The sequence below is a fragment of the Anguilla rostrata genome, chromosome 3, assembly GCF_018555375.3.
Source record: "Anguilla rostrata isolate EN2019 chromosome 3, ASM1855537v3, whole genome shotgun sequence".
NCBI lineage: Eukaryota > Metazoa > Chordata > Actinopteri > Anguilliformes > Anguillidae > Anguilla > Anguilla rostrata.
Genome location: NC_057935.1, coordinates 63,499,951 through 63,514,301, shown reverse-complemented (window position 1 = coordinate 63,514,301; position 14,351 = coordinate 63,499,951). Strand labels below are relative to the sequence as shown.

The window sequence follows — 14,351 nt, the reverse complement described above, 5'->3', positions numbered from 1 at the left end:
GCACTAACAGCAACAAAACACTTCCTGTAATTTGATATCAGTCTTTTATGTCACTGTGTGGAGGAATTTTAGCCCACACTTTTTTTTTTGCAGAACTGCTTTAATTCAGACAAATTGGTCGGTTTCAGGTCCTGCCACAGCATCAGCATCTTAAGTTAGAACTTTGACTATGACACTCCAAAACTTTGACTTTGTTTCTTTTCAGATTTGGACTTGCTTTTGTGTTTTGGATCATTGTCTTGCTGCATAACCCAATTACACTTCAGCTTCAGCTCATGGACAGATAACCAAACAGTTTTCTTAAGAATTTACTGGTACAGAGCATAAGTAATGCCTCTTTCAATAACGGCAAATCAGGTCCTGAGGCACCAAAGCAGCCCCACACCATCACACTACTACCACAATGTTTGACACTTGGTATGGATGTTCTTACTGTGAAATTTTAGAGGACCAAAAGTAAATAGTTGCCTACTCAGCTGTTTCTTTTTGGTGTGTTGATCTATCATTAGTTCATGCACAGGAAAGCTCACAAAAGGTATAGAGTTGATTCTAGGTTTGGAATTTGCATTTGGAGTCTACTGCTATTTACAAAGCAAGGTCATGTTTGAAAAGTTTTTTCCTTGTATGTTTTTGTATCTAGTAAAACTTGTTTATTTGCTATTTTGAACATATAATTTTTGTGATTGCCTTAGCCTCCTGGGCAGAGAAATATTAGGAAATAAAATAAGAAATATTATCTTGAAAAGCAGTAGTACTTATAGTAAAAAAAATAATTGCTGAGTCAAATTGAATTGTCAAAGTTTGAGGGGCAGAGCAGACAAATCGCTATGCTCAGAACAGGCAAACTGTCACCGCGCGTGCCACTGCCCGCACGCGCAGGCATTCGGTTTCCTGTAACTTAACTTCCCATCTTATCTCCGCAGGATTTTCAAGAGGCTGCTCAGCTGCAGGAGATTTTCGCTTAACAGGTGAAGTGCGGCATACACACAGTTACTTTGAAGATCAATAATATTTGGAATCATTGGGATATAAAAGGTTGGTAGTCGCTTCCGGGGTTTGGTTAGAAATATGTTACCGTAAGGTAAGGTGCGCTTATCATAGCCTACCCGTTAATGACTGCCAATTTCTTCGAAGTGTGGGACCTTCGGGAACTGCATAGACTGGCTTGTTCCTTACCGCTAGTTGTCGCTGGGGTTGATGCCACATTTATTTAGCTATAAGTTCGCAATTGATTTCTTAACTAAATAGCGAAGTTTTGCTAATTCCATTGGATAGATGTGTTGCACGACAGCGAGTCACCATGTTAACTTTATTTCGTCCTCTTTTGCAGCCCGGATGGAAGGAACAGCGCAAAACCTGGTACGTTAGCTAACCAGCTAGCTAGCTAGAATGTAATTTGCACGATAGAGTTGGGTACATTTAAAGTATGTGTTGTTTTGCTTATATAGTTCGTTAGCTTACTGGCTTGCTAAAAACTAACATTATGATTCCAGTATACGATAAAATTGATGTTTACTTTTGTTTGTTTCTGTAAGCTATATCTACTAACGCGTATTTTTACACCTTGCGCGAAATGGTGGGGGAGTACTCGAAACGTTTTTATTTACCATCATTCTTTGTGAATATTCCATCTTGTTTGCAAGCTAATCTATGGTCTGTTTTATTTTTTCACATGCATACAGAAAAGTAAACTGGAGGCAATGGGCTTCCTTGCCGTTGAAGAATTTTGGTTGACGAATCAACCCATTGCGGTTATTTGTCAATTAAAGCGAGAACTTGGAGTGGCATCGCTGTAAGTTGCTATATTATTAGCCTGTGTGTGTGACACAACAGATACTGTCAGATTCACACTTACCAAAATTTTCAGTGTTAAACCAACCCAGAGTATGCTCTATTTGAACCCTTTTGGACGACTCTAAACTCTGTTAGAGTTACATTAACACAAATGTTTTACGGTGTACTGGAGTGGAGCCGTGACGTGAACATCACAGAAGACTTTTCACATGACGAACTTTGCAGTCCCTACACCATTTGAAAGCCTATGTTTCATCCATTACCTGTGCTTTAACGCATGCAGGTACATGTGTTCACGGCGCACTTTACAGAGAATAGAAGTTAGGGTAAACTTTTTTATCTTGTCGCACTTTTTGACTTCAGAGTTGAATATAGGCTAATATCTGCAATGGAAATGTGACCAGATACATTTTGTGATTTTAAATTCCGCTGATCATACTGAAATCGATAGCCATTTTGAAACGATGTCTGAAATTGTCGTGCTGTACGTTTAAAATCGTGCTTTTGCAGGAGACTCCTGCTATATTGTACGGAGTTCCTACGTGTTACGTGCTACGGTAGCAGAGAAGACCCTCCGCGGCTCGAGCTTATACATAAAACCTGCTGTTTCATCAGACAGTTAAATGCCCACGTGAGTATAAATTAATAATACTGGAAGTGTGATACGTTCTGTAAAGCAAGCATAAGTAAGACTTACCTAAATAAATTGTGAAGAGCCTTGACCATTATTCTGATTTGTGAGTGTAATTATTGCCATTTCGTTTAGTAAACGGACATTTAATTGATTTGTTAACCTACACTGGGATGTGAAACATTCGAAAAGTAAGCACCGTTAGGTGTCATCAGGATGCAGTGTGCTTGCATCCAGTATATTCGCAGCCAGTAGGAATGCAAGCAACCACTGGCTGGAAATGGGGAGTCCGGGTCCGAGTATTAAACATCAAGAAGGGTTGGACGCCGTCCCAGCATTTTGTCAACTTGAGAAGCAGGTTGTGAATTGCTCATAGAGTATATCATAGAGTTCAGTTGAATTACTATATATTTCGAAAGCTGACGTCATGCGCAACGTTGCGTTTGTTGTATATACGCAGCGAGTAGGAATGAAAGCCTTACCGTACCCCGTACACTCAGAACAATTACTGCGATCAGAAATCCAGAGACAAGGTAAGGAGTGAGGTGGTGAGAGTTGGAATGATTAAACAGCTGCCTGACTGGACACTGAGGAATGACTGACTTTTGTGTTTGTATTTCTATAGAACTGGAATCTGACCTTCACAGAGTCAGGTCTTCCCCTGTTGGTTGACATCCCACCAAATTCTGTGCAACGGTCCAGGACTGGTGAAAGGAGGAGAGGTGTGAGAGAAGGCCAAGAAACCGATGAAAACAAGGAATCAATGGACTGATTTGTGATTTGAATTTTACATGTTTTTCAATAAACAGAAGCACAGATAAATGTGGTGCAACTTACCAATTTTATACAATTTTCCTGATTTCTGAAGAAGTGCCTTCAGAGAATACAACCTAATGTTGCTTTTCTGAAATCATTATGCTTATTACTCTTCACATGTCAAAGTCTTCTCAGGACATATGTTATTTTAAAAAAGCAGTAATACAAAAGAAAATCAGGATGACAAAGCCTAAGTATAGCTATTACACAAAAGCACAAATCTACCGCAATGGTGTACATTTAATAAAAAATGTATAAAGTTTGGCCATGTACTTTTACACTACAATCTCAGTTTGACCCTGTAAACTAGTAGTTGAAAAAGTACAGTGTCAGTGCAGTATGATGATCTAAGTGTTTTCACAACGTAATTATCCACCTGGCTGAGGCTTCTTGTTTTTATACAGTAATTCTATACAAATTATTTGTTGAATTGTAAGAATAGAATATAACCTATTATAAATATTTAAAGGGCAGGAAGTATGAGGGTAATTACCTGCCTTTCACAGGCATTTTTGGTCAAATTACTATTGGACCTCCTAAATGACCCCAAATTCAGGCCCCTGATTTCAGAATGTGTATTAAAAAATTAGGCCTATGATTATGTACTCATTTTAAATTTCAGAATAGTGAAAACAGGGACTTAAGATGGGACCAGCTCTTTCCAGGTTTCTTCACACTGCTTTTGTACTAGGTGGGAATATCACTCTTACTCATTTCTGTAGAATGAGTAAGAAATGAGTAAGAGTGATATTCCCACCTAGTGGGAGACATACGGAGTAGACACACAAGTCATTTGAGTCTCTTGGTCATAAGACTGCAAGCATTCTGAGACCTGAAGTGTCTCAGTGTCCCTGGTCCTGGCGAGCTTTCAGAGCCAAGATGGCTTTTCTGTAGAGGTCTGTCAGAGAAAGAAAACATCGTTAGCATCCTATATTTTTTTTAAATCTACTGTTTCCTTATTTTTGGTACATTTCTTCCAATGGCAGAAATATAGGAGAAACCAAGCTGTTACCAAAAGTAGCAGAAAGGTCCACTGGTTGTGAATATCCTGCTGGAATCTGTTCAGTATTAATTTTGTTTTTCCTCTTCACTTTCACCTTTTTTCTCTTTTTTTTCTTTTCTCCTTTTCCTGTGTTGGAAAAACAGCATTTTTTTGCTTCAATCCAGACCAAAAAACCAAGTACCATTAAATTCCTGTTCAATTCAGTAGGTAATCCTCTAAGAGGGTAATTGAAAGCGAGAAATATATACACTCGCTGGCCACTTTATTAGGTACACCTGTTCAACTGCAAACTGCACCCATTAACGCAAATATCTAATCAGCCTATCACGTGGCAGCAACTCAATGCATTTAGGCATGTAGATATGGTCAAGACAATCTGCTGAATTTCAAACCGAGCATCAGAATGGGGACGAAAGGTGATATAAGTGACTTTGAACGTGGCATGGTTTTTGGTGCCAGACGGACTGGTTTGAGTATTTCAGAAACTTCTGATCTACTGGGATTTTCACGCACAACCATCTCTAGGGTTTACAGAGAATGGTCCGTAAAAGAGAAAATATCCAGTGAGCGGCAGTTCACTGGGCAAAAATGCCTTGTTAATAGCAGAGGTCAGAGGAGACATATATATTGTATGTGCATAACGTAATATGCATGAACATCTATATATACAGTGAGCTCCATGTTTGGGATAAAACATTGTTTCTTGATTTGTTTCTGTATTCCAAAATTTTTGATTTGTCATCAAACAATTCACCTGTGGTTAAAGTGCACATTCTCAGCTTTTATTAAAGGGTTCTGTTTTACATTTTGGTTTCACCGTGTATACAGTCTTCCCATTTCAGTGCCTCATAACTTTTGGGACAAATGGCTTCACAGGCATTTCTGATTAGTCAGGTGTGTTCAATTGCTTCCTTAGTGCAGGTATTAGAGCTTTCAGCATCTAGCCTTAATTCTAGGCTTTTTATTGCCTTCTGTTATTTGTGTTTGTAAATAAGAGGACCAGAGTTGTGCCAATGAAAGTCAAGGAATAGGAAAAATAGTTCAAGACATAGGAAAAACTATAGGCTTACCAAAATCAACTGTTTGGAACTTCATTAAGAAGAAAGAGAGCAGGGGTGAGCTCAGAAATCAGAAAGGCCCTGGTAGACCAAGGAAGACCTTTGCAGTTGATGACCAAAGACATTAAGAAAACCCCCAAAAACCCGTCCAACATGAGAAACACTCTGCAGGAGGCAGGCCTGGATGTGTCATCACTGTCAAAAGAAGACTTCACAAACAGAACTAAAGGGGGTACACTGCAAGATGGAAACACCTAGTTAGCTTCAAAAATAGGATGGCCAGGTTACAGAAAAATGGTACCTAAAATTGCCTGCAGAGTCTGGGAAAAGGTCCTGTGTACAGATGAGACCAAGATTCACTTGTATCAGAGTGGTAGCAGAGCAAAGTGAGGAGACTAAAAGAAACTGTCCAAGATCCATAGGGCACACACACCTCATCTCATTGTGGTGGGAATGTTATTGTTTGAGCATGCATGGCTGCCACAGGTACTGGCTCACTTGTCTTCTCTCATGATCTGACCACTGATTGCAGTGTACAGTAGCATTTCTTCTGCTCAAATTCAGCCAAATGTCTCCAAACTCATTGGATGGTGCTTCATTCTACAGGAAGACAATGATCCTAAACATATTGCTAATGCAACACGTTTTTCAAAGCAAACAACTGGAAAAATCATGACTGACCATGTCATTCAACTAACCTGAATTTAATGAACATGCGTTTCATATGCTGAAGAGAAAACCTAAGGCAACCTACACCCAAAATAAGCAGGAGCAAAAATGGTTGCAGTACAGGCCTGGTAGAGCATCGCTACAGAAGATACTCAGCACCTGGTTATGCCGATGGGTCACAGTCTTCAAGCAGTCATTGCATGCAAAGGATATGTGACAAAGTACTAAACATGAATACTTTCATTTACACAACATTATATGTCCCAAACATTATGGTTCCCTGAAATGAGGGGGGCACTATGCATAAAAGGTGCTGTAATTTCTGCATGGTGAAACCAAAAAGCCCTTAAATAAAAGCTGAGAATGTGTGTTTTATAGTTATTTGATTACAAAACTAAAATTGTGGAATACAGAGCTAAATCAAGAAAAAAATATACCTATCTCAAACATTATGGAGGTCACTGTACGTCTATGTGTGAGTGTGTGTGTGTGTGTGTGTGTGTATTTGTGTGTGATTGCATACATGTATACACATACATATACATAGGCCCCCCTAAAATGGGGGACTGCGTATACAAAGAGCTTTAATTCCTACACGGATCTCACGTACAGACACACACACATCACATGTTTACGATACATCTGTAATGACCGTCAATGAGGAGTACCTTTCTCTGTCTTTGATTCCACGTTGTCAGGGGACTCCGGATGCTCCAAAGTCTCTTCTTTCACTCTGGCTTTGCAGGTCAGCTTTGCGCTGTTGCGCGGTATAAGGGCAGTGCTGGCTTTCTCTTTCCGCCCGCCCTGTTCTTGCTCTGCCTCTGCGTCCCCCACCTCCTCCTCTTCCTCCCTCTTGCCAGTGCTCTTCTTCATGGCATCTTTAATATTCACCTGCTTCTTCCTTTTCATCTTCTTCTTCAAAGCGTTTTCCTGTAAACAGTTGCAGTAGAGAGATGAGCATAATACAGTATCATACAGCGGGTTATTTTTATGATACCAGGAAAATACTAGGAACAGATAAACCCATGCATGCAAACAAAGCTAAATAAGATGGATAAAGCAATGGGTAGTGGGATGGTGCAAACTATTCACCTTTTCCAGGACAGTTTGAATGGGCTCCAGTTTGCTCCTAGGCTGAGGTACCTTTTCTTTCGGGGGCCACTGAGCTTGGCCAATTTCAGGCTTGCTGGTGTGGAGTCTACATTGAAACACAGCACTCCAGCACATTAATTTTTGTCTCGGAGGTCATCAGATATCTGGGAATACTAGGTTCTCAAAAGGATTGAAAGGAATAGTCACTGCTTGATCTTGCTTTATGAATTGCGTTGTGAACAAGAAATGTCAATATTGATTGTTTTGATTTCAGAAAGCCTACGCCCGGGCCCTGTCTGGAACTCCAGGCTAGTCAGAGGGAATTAGCCTGGGGCACTCACCTGTCCTCTTTGGTCTTGGCGCGTCCCTTCTCATTCTTGCCACGCCTGTTTTTTTCCTCTGGGTCCCGGGGCTGCCTGCTATCCCGTGTCACGCGGGCACACAGTTCGGGGTAGTCCAGAGACACAGCTCGCAGTAGCCATCGCAGACCCTGCAGCGTCTTCCTGTCCGACCACCTCCGGACGTCCAGCAGGGCGGAGCATGGTTCCTGAGGTGCGGGGCACCAAAATGTTAAGCTGTTAACCACTCAGCCCTTCTTGTTACATAGCATCCGATTCAAAGCAAATCCAATTAATGGCCAATGTTTACATTAGATTCATTCAGCAGTTGCTCTTATCCAGAGGAACTTAATTTACCTGATTCACCTGATCTACATGAATGTCAGTCCAGATCGGTGAGTGTAGCATCCCTAAGGCACTAATACAAATATTATGCTAAGCATGAAAAATAAAATATATAAATCCTGAATATATACAGATCACATCCATAACGAGCCCTAAGAAGGAAACATAAAACCATAAAAAATACCAAAAAGAAATTATCAAAAAAAAATGAGAGGGGTATAAACGATGCCATCTGAAGAGATGGGTCTTTAGTTTGCATCTGAAGATGGACAATGATTCTGCTATCCTGACCACAGAGGGCAAATTTAATTTCATGCACCTCATTGGATGTGACTTATTCTCAGTGTACTTTTGTCCCGAAGGTGTTACTCATCAAAGTGAAAAAACCAGATGAGTGATAAATTTCCCCTCTATAACTGACTGGCTTTCCACACCCAATTTGTTTTTATTCACATAATGGAGGTTATTTTCCCTTTTTTTAAGGAGAGCATGTGTTAGCAGGCTACATATATTTATATTTAATTGAAATCATCTGCAGCACTCACAATATGGCATAGAGACCGGCTGTGATTGACCAGCTTCTCCAAGGTTAGGGCTTCGATCAACTCACTTCCCATTAGAGCACCCATCTTGTCTTGCTTGTTAGCCAGCCTAAAAAACACAAGCACCTCATTTACAGCCCCACTGTGACTTCCCACAATTGCGTACTCTAAGTTCATATTATTGCAAAACATGACTAATGCTGCAACAACCATGAGCTGTTAAGGTGTGAGTCAGAGGAAGGCACATAAGGAACTCTAGTAAGAAAAATTGGGGACTTTTGGCACTTGTCTGCAAATTTGTAGACTTGCAGAATTATTCAATTCCCTTTTTACAGACAACTGTCACAAAGACATTTTACAGAGTAGCAAGGCAAGAGACAGAGCAAACAGAGAAAACACCAGGCCTGAACCCCCAAATAGCAGGTACGTTATAAGACAGCCATCCCAGCTGACTGAATCCCGTCCTAAGCAACACTGTCACCAATTGCAGTATGTGTTGCCCTGTCAGTGCTAGCACAGTATGGGTTTGACACCAGACAGCGGGGTCTATCCATACGCTGGACCAGTGCCTTAACAGGATGAACTGTCCAGCAGCCCCCCCTACATTAGCCATTTGATACCTTGAGAGAGAAAGCAGCGAGAGACCCTTACACGAGGAGTGGCTTGCCTGCGACCCTGGGCTGCTTCAGCAGGTCCGCCAGGACCTCCCGGACCTCCCGAACCCGCGCTCTGTCGCTGGAGTCCACCACAAACACAATCCCGTGGGCTTCGCTGTAGTGGTCCCTCCAGGCCGCCCGCGACTCAGGGGCGCCGGCCATGTCCAGCAGGGTCACCAGGAAGTTGTCCACTCTCAGCTCTGTGCGAACGCACCCCTGCGTGGGGCTTACTTCGCCCGGAAAAACTAGAGAGGGGTCACATTTACATTTACCCCTACCATACACTACAAAGTTTACTCTTTTTTTTAAAAACATATAATCAATCTGTACAGACAGATATTTACTGAAGTAATGCAGGTTTGCCCTGCTCAAGGTTACAATGGCAGTGTCCCATCTGGGATTTCAACCTGCAACCTTCAAATTTCACTCTGAGTTTCTTAAATATTATCCTACACAGCCAACAGTGTACTACAGTATACAACTCAGCAAATTACTCACTCACAGACTCAATGCCACAGTAACACAAATCACAGAATTCTGTGCATTGTATACTTTTTATTGTTAGCTACTGCAGAGATCATGGTACCTTTCATGATCCCCCGGATCATGGACGTTTTTCCTGCGTTGTCAAGACCAACAACCAGCACAGTGACCTTCCTGGAAAGAATAAGTTTGAGATGGACAAGGATCATTTTCCAGCTGATAGTGAAAGGACATGCTCGCAATGGTTCACTGAGAGTATGCAGTTACAGGGCTGGAAGGACAGAGTGTAAAGACAGACCTGTGGTTACTGGACTGATTACCAGCCACATCTGCTTTAAATGAAATTATTCTGTGTCTGCAATTGAATTGGCAAATAGCAATATGGATACTTATGTACTTTAAAGATTGTCAAAGGTCTGACTAAACAGTAAAGTAGGAAACATTATTTTCAGATATGCTTTGTTTTATTCAGGTACTGAATCAGGTCCTTTTCATTTTATTTTTTCTAAATACACATGCAACAAAAATGAGTTTAAGTTCACATATTGTGTGAAAACACAAATTAAACAGAACTGGAAAAAAGATGGAAGATGGCCGGAGAGATAGTTATTAGCAAATTATTATTGTAATATGGGGCAGTTGGAATTGCCTCCATGCTCTCAGTTAAAAATTAAAGTAAATTACAGGAAGACCTACACCTCAATTTTGTTTTGGGGAATTATAACAGTTAATGAATTGGTCCAGTGGTATCAACAATCATAAAAATACAAACTGTGGTATGATGTCACATACTGCACACCCTTAGATTCATTCACCCTTAGTTCTGGATTTTTCTGTGATTCCAGGCAAGCTGCCAAATTTGTTATTGCTGTTCCACCAAATGGACACTCAGTTTGTTATGCATATATAATGACAGGGAGTTCATACACAAGGTGGACAATAATACAGTCAAACAATACTTTTTGTTTTGTTGAATAAAATAAGGTGTACAGTGAACGGCTCGGCTCATCTCAAGATTGAGTCTGTCATAGGATTGATGGATTGCTCCATCATGGGTAAGGGTGTCAGGACTGAGGTTTGCTGAAGCTCTCTCACCGAACGGGTTGCTGGAATTTGGAGACCCAGCTGCAGCAGTTGCTCATCAGGTTGAACATGCTGTGGTGTGAAGAGCAAAGCCACCATCTTCTCTTCAGGTCATATCTGGGGGCCAAAAATAACAGTGGTGATTTTTCTCCCACCCAGTGGAAGATCTGACTCATCAGTACTCAGATTTACCTAAGGTCTTTCAGATTCATGAACACTGAGCAAGCAGAGGTGCATGAAAGCAAAGTTCTTTTGAATTAGTCTAACTTCTCTTAGAGGAAGTTAAAGCGAAACACGTTCTGTAATTATTGGCAGTGAAATTGAGTATTGTTAAATCAGTTATAAAACAATGTAATATAATGTATACTCTGACTCCTATGCTGGCACATCATGAGCACTGTAACACAGCAGAACAATGAAGTGCGTGTTCACAGTTCTGCTCATATTTGGTTTTATTACCATACCTTGCTTTTGCATTTTAAAGTTCAAAATCAACAACTGTCAAAACTAAAATAGGTTAAGTTAAGATTTATTTAAGATTTCCTTTTGATTTCTTTAAGATTTTCTTTTGATTGACTGTAACCTGGAAAAGTTCTGAGGCACTAAAATTTGCTTGCTAAAGTACTGAATGCAGTTTGATGTTCTAGTATGTGCTAGTAACTATATTAGAATATTTGTGTGAAGGAACATAGCATGAGGTACATAGTCAATGTGCTGCATTCCTTTATTTTGTACTGCCAGAGTGAATTCTTTTTTTACTGCAAGAGTGAAAAATTCCCTGACATGTTATTGTGGTCAGATCTCACAAAAGAGACAAAAGAGATACTTGCACATTACTTCTGTTTATGAGTCACCGTGAGTTACAGAAACACACGTTGTTACCAGTTTTGACAACAATACAGCTGCTGGTTTCAATATGACTACTTCAATGTAAACAAAAATGTGTGTTGCAATAAAATTGTATTGCACAGATCACAGATCAGCAAAAGATGCACGTTGTCTAAGGAGCAGAAAGACCCAGGAGACAAAGTAGGTATAAGCCAGCTGCCCTATTTATCTGTTCCATCTCTGTAAGCTCCTAAAGAACAATCTGTGTCCATGTGTGTGTCCCATTTCAACTCCAGGACCATGATCCCCTTTCCCATCTTTCCCAAAAGTGGGGTATTGCAGCATAACCACCCTTTTTGGAACAGCAAGGCAATGACTAGAATGAGAGAAATTTACTGCTGATGAGTAATTTCATAGAAATCTCATGATGGAACTGGCAGTCATTCAAGGCTGAAACAAGAGGGTTTTGCTTTTTCCAGGCAGTAAATTCTACTTACGCTATCCCTCATTACATGCTTGTGTATGCCGCATTAATCTTTGCAGGTTAGATTGAGATATATTTGTGAGAATAAGACCCAAGACACTACAAAAGGCAACCAAAAGGGGGGAAAACTGGTTTACTTACAGTAGGATGTCTATATCCATGTGCTTGTTTGTGTTTGCCTCATCTCCGACATTTTGCGCCTCTCAGCTAACAACTAATCAGGCTCAAATCGTTCCTATAATCCACGAGCCACCTCATACAGATGGTGCAGTCTGGGAAACGCAGGCTCCTCTTGTCTGCCAATCATTTGTGTCATTCATCTAAGGGCTGTGCTCTCCATTGGATAGTCAGAATATTCTAAATAGGATGAGTGTAGGTCAGTGTCATGATAGGTGTGTCACCATATGGCAAGCTGCTTGTGGCATCTGGTGACACCACTGACTATTAATAGCTGTAAACGTGTGTTGGGTTGAGGTAGAGGGTCAAGTCACATGACCAGTGTCACTAGTAATTGAAGTGAATGACATTATATCTGTGTTCATTCACAAAATGGATAGCCAGACCTCCCAGTGCTCTGTATGCCACCTGTGTTCTACACGAGTTGTGGACATAAGTTGCCTATTCACTCCTTCAGATACCTAGATTCCAATTTTGTGGGAAAATACCCATAGCAGCCAGACACTTTAGTCTTCTGTATTGGTGTATGCCTGTGTATCTATAATGCAGTGATGCTTGCCACTGTCTGGATTTTTGTCTTTTTGTCAACTGTAAATCGTATTTGTATTTTTTGGTGGAAAACTTTAAACATTTACTTTTGCAAAAGTTTTTAGTTTTATATGTTTACCACTTTATGTTTTGTTACAATTGGTGGCCACAATTGTTCAGCCTAAATATACAGTGTGTGTGTGTGTGTATATACAAGCTATATATATATATACACACTACATGGTCAAAAGTATGTGGACACCTGACATCCAGCACCTCATTCAATATTATGGAATTGTCACAGAGTTGGTCCACATTATCATGCTGAAACAGGAAAGGGTCTTCCCCAAACTGTTGCCACAGGGCAATAATAATATAAAGGTGTAAAACATATTGAATGGTTGCAAATTCGCCAGGAAGAGGAAGCAAGTGCATGTTGTCCCCACAGACGGTGAGGAAGATGGTGAGGGAGGCCATTAATAACCCAAGGATCACTGTTTAAGAATTGCAGAGATTGGTTTGTTTCTTGCGGTCAACAAGTCTTAAAAAAACATGAAATTGCACCTCCATACCAACTAACTCTTTGGAAGGGTGGCACGAAGACAGCCCTTACTGAACACAATAAACCAAAACCAAGAATCTGGAGCTTGCCAAACCTCATTGGATTTATGACTGGAAGAGAGTGCTATTGTCAGATGAGACCATAACTGAAGGTTTTGGCCATACACACCATTGACATGTTTGGCAGCAAAAGAGGAATGCATACAGGAGAAGCACCTCATACCTACTGTTGAATATGGAGGTGGGTCATTGATATTTTGGAGATGTTTTGCTGGCAGTGGTCACGGGGCACTATTTTAGATCAATGGCACAATAAATGAAACAAAGTACCAGAAAATTCTGGCAGAAATGTGGTTGTCTCTGCTAAGAAGCTAGGACTTGATCATAGCTAGATTGTCCTGCAGGACAATGACTCCAAGCATACATAAAAAATCTAAACAGAAATGCTTAAGTGAAATCAACATCCATGTTTTCCAATGGTCATCTCAGTCTCCAGACTTAAATTCCATCAAAAAACCTGTGGTCTGAACTGAAGGGAAAGTTTACACATGTTGGAAAATAAAGCTTATGTCAATAACTGTATTATTTTTTAGTTTAGCATCTTTTTAGCATCTTTTGTGCATATTTATCAAGGGTGCCAATAATTCTGGAACCCAGATAACACGCATTCTTATCTGAACATTTATTTACTTAATTCCCACCACTAGATGGCATTACACACAAGCAAAAGTTAAGAAAGGGGGTTCTTTGACGTGACAGGCATTCTTTTCGATTTGAAAAATCAACAACGCCAAAGCGTTAGTTGCAGCAAGACACTTGCAGTAAGTCTTCTTTTTAAAAAAATGAAAACTAAAGAGGGCCCTTTGACTCGCCAAAAATAATGAATCAACTGCGCTTCACTTCACTTAAACACTGATATTTGGGTGTATAGTGAAAAAAGGCTATAGTGGATTTTCACAATTACTTTTTTCCTGGTTAATGTGGCTGTGTAAGGTGCATATGTGACTGTGTAAAAGACATCACAGAAGCTGAACACCTAATAACTACTTTTTGCCTCCATACTTCAGCCTGTTACTGTATGTCAGTACAGCTCCACCCATTTAGGGATATTCTTTAACTGCTGTCCTCTGACCACAACCCTCCGTCATTTTGCTGTGACACCAATGACGGTATGCCAACTGCCATTCCTAAAGACATATATGGTAATGTTCTGTGTTTCCTGAAGACACTGAAGGCTGAACTTCACAAAACCAAGTTCCCACA

At 40.5% G+C, this 14,351-nt stretch overlaps 1 protein-coding gene and 1 long non-coding RNA gene across 5 annotated transcripts; one reads left to right on the top strand and one right to left on the bottom strand.

Annotated features, from left to right (window-relative positions):
• The first annotated feature begins 641 nt into the window (after positions 1–641).
• On the top strand, positions 642–3,261 carry LOC135251658 (uncharacterized). 4 transcript variants are annotated; one of them, XR_010329173.1, is made up of 5 exons: positions 642–1,035; positions 1,331–1,359; positions 1,683–1,792; positions 2,305–2,425; positions 3,051–3,261. It is a non-coding gene; the product is annotated as an uncharacterized LOC135251658 (long non-coding RNA). The 4 variants fall into 4 exon arrangements; XR_010329172.1 differs by having other exon boundaries at positions 645–968; XR_010329174.1 differs by lacking the exon at positions 642–1,035 and adding an exon at positions 1,063–1,081.
• Positions 3,186–12,086, bottom strand: arl13a (ADP-ribosylation factor-like 13A). The gene is made up of 10 exons (XM_064329309.1): positions 11,964–12,086; positions 10,523–10,627; positions 9,531–9,601; positions 8,940–9,189; positions 8,292–8,397; positions 7,405–7,610; positions 7,064–7,169; positions 6,640–6,901; positions 4,254–4,370; positions 3,186–4,139 (listed from the first exon to the last, which is right to left on the bottom strand). The coding sequence occupies exons 1-10, from the start codon at positions 11,981–11,983 to the stop codon at positions 4,084–4,086; spliced, it is 1,299 nt and encodes a 432-aa protein (XP_064185379.1). The 5' UTR covers positions 11,984–12,086; the 3' UTR covers positions 3,186–4,083.
• Between the last annotated feature and the right edge of the window lie 2,265 nt (positions 12,087–14,351).

Bases quoted from the DNA above. Each gene is read 5' to 3' on its own strand.
- arl13a (XM_064329309.1), bottom strand. From the start codon at position 11,983: ATGGATATAGACATCCTACT. The intron at 7,170-7,404 runs GTGAGTGCCCCA...GTTTCAATGTAG, and splicing joins GCCAAGACCAAAGAGGACAG to ACTCCACACCAGCAAGCCTG. The intron at 4,371-6,639 runs GTACTCCTCATT...TTTCCAACACAG, and splicing joins GGAATCAAAGACAGAGAAAG to GAAAAGGAGAAAAGAAAAAA.